This window comes from Acanthopagrus latus, chromosome 8 (assembly GCF_904848185.1).
Source record: "Acanthopagrus latus isolate v.2019 chromosome 8, fAcaLat1.1, whole genome shotgun sequence".
NCBI classification, from domain to species: Eukaryota; Metazoa; Chordata; class Actinopteri; order Spariformes; family Sparidae; genus Acanthopagrus; species Acanthopagrus latus.
Window position 1 is genome coordinate 16,458,749 of NC_051046.1, and position 6,264 is coordinate 16,465,012.

Consider the following 6,264-nt stretch of genomic DNA (forward strand, 5'->3'; position numbering starts at 1 on the left):
TTCACTGACCCATCAACTTTGGTTAATTAATCAGGAAAATAATTACAGATTAATTGACAGTGAAAATAAGTTTTTGTTGCAGCCCTTATTTGTTGAATGTATTGTTCCTAACTTTTGAGGCCATTTTGGTACTAAAGCCAAGTCTGAGGTAAAACATTACACTTGAAACCTTACACATGGTAGCTATTTTACAGGCTAATTATTGTATATTACTGAAGTCACAAACACAACTTAAGTTTTTTCTCAGGTTGTATGGCTGCATTGGGGAGCTACCCTTTTGCATAGATTTTGAGCACAGACGTTGCCTTTTTTTTAACCGCTGCTTGGGTGCTGTTGACTAAAGTGTTGCGACAGCAGGCATAAATAATCAGTGTTTCACCCATAAATTACTCACATGTGGAAGACTTACAGAAACAAAGAGCTAAGGTCCCATTTTCATTGATGTACGCCTGAAACATCCCAAGTATGAAAGTTGGGCTCAGTGCTCATGTGAGGTGAGACTGAAAACTCAGGAAAAGGTAAGTAATTCCCAATGAACCCTGATTTTAAACAAACAAAAAAAATAGTCAGCAATGAGTCAAATGCGTTCTCAGTTAACATTTTAATCAAAATGTAGTGTGAGAATATTTGTGGAACTTGCCTTTAATGCTGGTTAACCAGTTTTGCCCCTTAGCGCTTGCCGTAGTAGAAGCAACTGTCATGGCGCCTGTCAACCGACTCAAAAGTTTTGACGTGACAACAAACTTTTCTGACGCCTACGTCTGTCACTCCTCTGGCAGGTCGTTGTAAGGTGCCGCATTTCAGATCTTTTAAAATCCGCATCGGACATCAGATGAAAAGAACACAAACAACGCTCATGAAGATGTAAAGCTTAATTCGTGCTAACGTTGACCGGCGCAATGATGCATCGCTAGTGGCTAACAGTAGCTAAGCTAGCCACCTTCAACAGGTTAGCTAGCTTAACTTTCAGCTAGCTAAACTTTTCTGGAAAGTTTTTGTGTCGGTGTGATTTCACATGTCATAACGGACTGTAAACCGACTCTAACTCGTTTAAAGTGCTTGCTTTAGGCTTTGGCCTGTGTGTTTTTCATCTCAAGATGTGTCGTTTTCTACGCTACTGTGTCAGCCACTGCCTTCATGCAGCGATGACCAGGCTGGAGGAGGTCAACGGAGAGGTGAGCATGTGGTCCTCTGTCCGGTGGCTGGGCTACCTGTCCAGTCTCAACCTGCTGGTCGCCCTGTGTTTGGGGCTCTATGCCCGGTGGGAGAGGACCGCTGAGACCATTCTTATCGTCATCTTCATCTTGGCCCTGGTTGTCCTCGGAATAGCGAGTATAGTGTACTACTACTTCAACATGGAGAGGCTCAGCCTCAGCCTCCTCCACCCGTGGTTCGGCTTCCTGCTGGGACTGCTGTGTTTCCTCAACAGCCCTGATCTGCAGAGCGACCTGAAGGAGCGGGCTGCCAACTACATGCTGCTGACCAGCGTGGCTCTGAGGACGCTGTGGGCGCTGCTGGACCGACTGTTCGGATGCACCAGGTACCGGCCCGCTTTCCTCACCTCAGCAGAGCGGCTGGAGCTGGCGGGTTTCGCCGCCGCCAGCACGGCACTGCTCCTCCAAAAGTCCCTGAGCGTCATGGTGCTGGTGGTGGCGCTGGCCATGGTCATGGTTGCCCTCCGGATGAAGGCGCTCCTGGCTCTTCCCAACTTGGTCTGCTTCGCTGTAATCACCGGCGTGCTGTTCTTCCAGTCTCTCGACATCACCACCAACCCCTTCGCCCTCGCCTGCTTCTTCAGCCAGCTCATCTGCGACCCTCTGCTGGACGTCTACTTCAGCGGTCTGTCTGTGACCGAGCGCTGGCAGCCTTTCCTGGCGTGGCGGGGCCTGTGGCGCCGGCTGTCCCTCCTGCCTCTACTGGTGGTGGAGGTGACCTTCATCGCTCTGTCCGCTCGGAAGCTGACAGACCTGGACCAGTGGTACCTGATGATCCCGACCTTTGTGGTCTGTGTGCTCTTCTGGGCCACCTGCCACATGGTGTTTGTCATCACAGTGTGGGGCTTCCACACCAAGCTCAGTGACTGCCAGAGGGTGTGCTTGTCCCAGCTCGGGTCAGGCCTGGACAAGATCATGGCCTCAAAGGGCGTGAGACATTTCTGCCTCATCTCTGATCGCCTGGTGTTCCTCACGCTGGTGTCAACAGTTGCTGTTGCTGTTGCTTGTTGGCAGGTAGGGGCAGACGCACAAGATCAACTGAATATCACAGGGCTGCATGGCTCCAGGGTTCTTCCCGTCTGGAAATTTGTACTATTATTTTTCATTTAATTTGCCTTTATTGTACCAGGCTGCTCTAATTTAGACCACAGATCTATTTTACAAAGGAGACCTGGCCAAAAATGACATCAATACAGAGTTAAAACAGTGAATTAACAGAAAAATACACTTTGATTATGAGATGAAACATTTGCACACTGCAAAATGTAAAACAAAAGAGAACAAGAAGACAGTGTTCCCCTCCAGGTATTAACCCAAGGCTTCTCATCACTGGTTGCATATTTCTTTGATTTCCCTGTAAATCCCAACAAAGATGTAAAGTTATTTTATTTTTATTTTTTGTAAAAGCCAGAAAAGTAAATGGCATTTTATAGATTATGGGCACACATTTTGTTCTGCTGATCTTCTTGGGACCACTCAAGTTTTGTCTTGTGAACTCATGTAAGGGTCCTGAACCCCAAGCTTGGAACAAATAGTTTGGACTGTGGGACAGTATGGTGATGGCATGATGTGAAATAATGAACTGACCCATCACTGTGCTCTGCAGGCCTCCAGCAGCATCTTCGTGAGCATGTTTCTGCTCGTCCTGCCTCTGGAGTCTCTGTTCCACGGGCTTTTCCACGAGCTCGGAAACAGCCTGGGAGGAACGTGTGTGGGCTACGCAGTGGTCATCCCCACCAACTACTGCAGGTAATGCGATACGCAATACGATGTGTGACGATAACAAAGTTGTAAGAGGTACATATCAATATTCTGCAGCTTTGAATCAGTAGTTTGTTCAGTTGTTCCTGATATTTGAAGTATGAAGTGCATCTCACCTGTGTTCTGCACAGAGTGATGTTTAAAAAAAAGTCATATAAGAGCTATAGTTTAAATTCTGCAAGCAGGCAAATGAGCCGTCAAAATATTTAAAAGCTGTAATTCAAAGGCAGCTGGACTTGTTGTCTTTGACTCAGTAGACGTCCCCTGACCTGTGCTGAATAACTGATTTAAACCAACATGATTCAGCCTCTGTCCTCCTCTCTCGTTATTTCTCTGGTAGTCCTGATGGTCAGCCCATGCTGCTGCCTCCTGACCAGGTGCAGGAGCTCAACCGGCGCTCTACAGGCATGTTGAACAACGTGCAGCGCTTCTTTGCCCACCACCTGATAGAGGTTTTCGGCTGCGACTTTTCCACCAGCGGCGTGACCCTGGATGCTCTGCAGGCCAAGATCAAATCCTTCCTTGAGCTTCGCACGGCAGACGGGCCTCGCCATGACACCTACGTCATTTTCTACAGCGGACACAGTCACCGCTCTGGGGAGTGGGCGCTGTCAGGTAAAGGGGGGGGGGGGCTGAATAGTTTGAACGTTCAAAGCTTCAGTAATGTTGTTGACACTCAAATTTGAAATCTGCTTTTTTGCTTGTCTGTTTAACCTCAGTATTTTTGCAAAGTTGAAAATAGAGGTAAGACTAATATAAGTGTTTCACTATTTGTAGAATTTGATTCCAGTGTTGGCAGTGTATGATTGTTTCAGACTCATGTTATCCAAACATCACTAATAATTCCAGGGTGTTGTAAAGTCCAAAAGTCATTATCTATGACAAAATATAAATGTAATTATTAAAAAAAAATCACAACATGTTTTCATTTAATAAACATTCAGCTCCAATTCATATTTGTTGGGGTTGAGCCTTTCAAAAACAGCTTTTTCATTTTTAGGATGACGTCATAAAACATGAGCGAAAATTAAAACCTCAGTATAAGCTGTGAATTAAAAAAGGACATTGAGCACAACCAAAATAATGATATTATGATCAAATATTGTTGTATTTACATTACTCAAAATTAAGTCCCTGGCTGTGACCCTGAACTAGTGTCTCAATGTCATCAGTGTAATGGTGTGGGGGAGACATTTGAGTCATTTTTAGGCAACTTAAAACTTCCCAACTATTTCACTAAATTAATTTTAAAAAATACAGTTTTAATGTAGATGAAATATAAAACACCTAATAAATGAGATAAGGAACACTCCTAATCATAAAGTTGTTCATTCTGATGCCACTCATGGAATCGAACCATCCTCTAACTCTTTGTAATCTCAGAGTCTTCACCTCACTCTCCTAATGCACAGTTTGTTTGTTTGTGATCTGTAATCAGCTGGTTTCTGTGTTCATCACCAGGAGGAGACACTCTCCGTCTGGATCATATCTTGGAGTGGTGGCGGGAGAAGAACGGCAGCTTCTGTTCGCGCCTCATCTTGGTGCTCGACTGTGACAACTCGTTGCCGTGGGTGAAGGAGGTCCGGAAGGCAGAGGACCTGCACGTGGCTGTGCAGGGAGCGACGCTCGCTCGCGTGTCGGACGCCGAGCACAAGGACCCCCCGCAGCTCGGAGACTTCACCTTCCAGTGGGTGGAATACAACTGCAACTCAAACAGCAACATCCAGTGGTGCGAGAGAGGCAGGGCGGTTAGTGCCGACTACGGCGTCTCCAAGCACTGGAGCGACTACACGCTGCACCTGCCGACAGGAAGTGATGTCACCAACCACTGGAGCATGTACTTCCCCCGGATGACGTACCCGGTGGTCCAATTGGCGCTGTGGTGCGGCGGTCTGAACCTGCTGTGGCTCTGCAGCGCCTGCCTGCGATGCTTGAAGAGGGTTAAACTCAACTGGTTTCCACCAGCGATACTGGACACTGGCCAAGGCTTCAAACTGGTTAGATCATAGAAATATGAACAAGGGCAATTTTTATATTATATATATTATATTTTAGATAGGATATTTTCTAAAAGTTAACCCTGAAAATAGGCAGCTGTTGGATTGTAAATTAACCATTTTCTTCATAGATACTGAAAAAAAAAAAAAAAAAACAATCGCCAGGTTACTGATGCATTTTGGCATATGTCCTTAGTGCCAGGTTTTATATTCTTTTAAATTCCTTTATTATGGTGTGTTTTTAGCTTTGATTTAAAGATCTTAACATCCCTCTCAAACAGTTATGTTAATGTGTGGGATGAGACTGAGCACAATGATCCTATTTTGCACATTTTTAGATCGTATATACTGTCAGATCTGATTCCACCTTGACTCTCAAAACATTCGTGTTGTGCCTTTTTACTTTAAAACCACCAAAGAGCGTCTCGCTTCCCAAGCGGATCTATTTAACATTAAACCAAAGTGGCCGTGCTACATATTCAGAGGAAGATCTCAGGCATAATTAATATTTGGTTTCTGGAGCTCAGCATTTTATATTATATTGTTGTATTTTCATTGTGAAATGATTCCTTCTGCATCCTTTTGTCAAGCTTCGAGTATATTCCATGCACTGCCTTGTGTCTGTTGTAAAGCTTTTAGGAGGTATTTGCTCTACACTCCAGCTGCTTCAGGGAGACCAGAATGTTCATTTTTTAACTGTACTGACGAGTGCACTACAAGCAGCCATGTGTGAGAAGTATTTATGTCGTACTAAATCCTGGAAATGTAATGTATCGCATGATGAGCTGATTTTCCTCCCGGAGTTTATTGCAGTTTACTGGGCTATGCAAATGAATTATAATCAATTTTGTGTGTTGCAATGGAATTTGTTGGAAGAGTATCAGGTTGAAAATGGATGAAACTATGCAATAAAAGAGAAGTGAAACTTCACTGCTCAAACGACGAATTTAACGGACTCCTCATTGAATACACTCTGCTGTAACTTCATGTGTCAAACACTAAAATGATGACACGTTTGTTCCTACACAGAAAAATCCAGTTGTCTGTTAGTTCCTAAACATTTCCAGTAAGGTGCTGTCTCATTTTGGACAATAAATATTCAGTCATTAATTTATTATGAGAATTTTTAAATGTAATACTACGCATAGTTGTCTGCTTCCCAGTATACAGTTGGTGCATGTTTAACTTATTTGAATCAATATCAAATCACATTTACTTTACAGGAGCTTTCCTTGGATATTATGAGGAAATGACAGACCTTTAAAAGAAGTTTACCAACCTGAGAACAGACC

The 6,264-nt window shown here is 44.3% G+C and overlaps 1 protein-coding gene across 1 annotated transcript; it reads left to right on the forward strand.

The window, feature by feature from the left end:
* Nucleotides 1-661: 661 nt before the first annotated feature.
* On the forward strand, nt 662-5,918 carry tmem168b (transmembrane protein 168b). Its single transcript, XM_037108306.1, has 4 exons — nt 662-2,228; nt 2,821-2,963; nt 3,316-3,590; nt 4,437-5,918. The coding sequence occupies exons 1-4, from the start codon at nt 1,098-1,100 to the stop codon at nt 4,982-4,984; spliced, it is 2,097 nt and encodes a 698-aa protein (XP_036964201.1). The 5' UTR covers nt 662-1,097; the 3' UTR covers nt 4,985-5,918.
* The last annotated feature ends 346 nt before the right edge of the window (nt 5,919-6,264 follow it).

Bases quoted from the DNA above. Each gene is read 5' to 3' on its own strand.
- tmem168b (XM_037108306.1), top strand. From the start codon at position 1,098: ATGTGTCGTTTTCTACGCTACTGTGTCAGCCACTGCCTTCATGCAGCG. The intron at 2,229-2,820 runs GTAGGGGCAGAC...TGTGCTCTGCAG, and splicing joins TTGCTGTTGCTTGTTGGCAG to GCCTCCAGCAGCATCTTCGT. The intron at 3,591-4,436 runs GTAAAGGGGGGG...GTTCATCACCAG, and splicing joins TGGGGAGTGGGCGCTGTCAG to GAGGAGACACTCTCCGTCTG.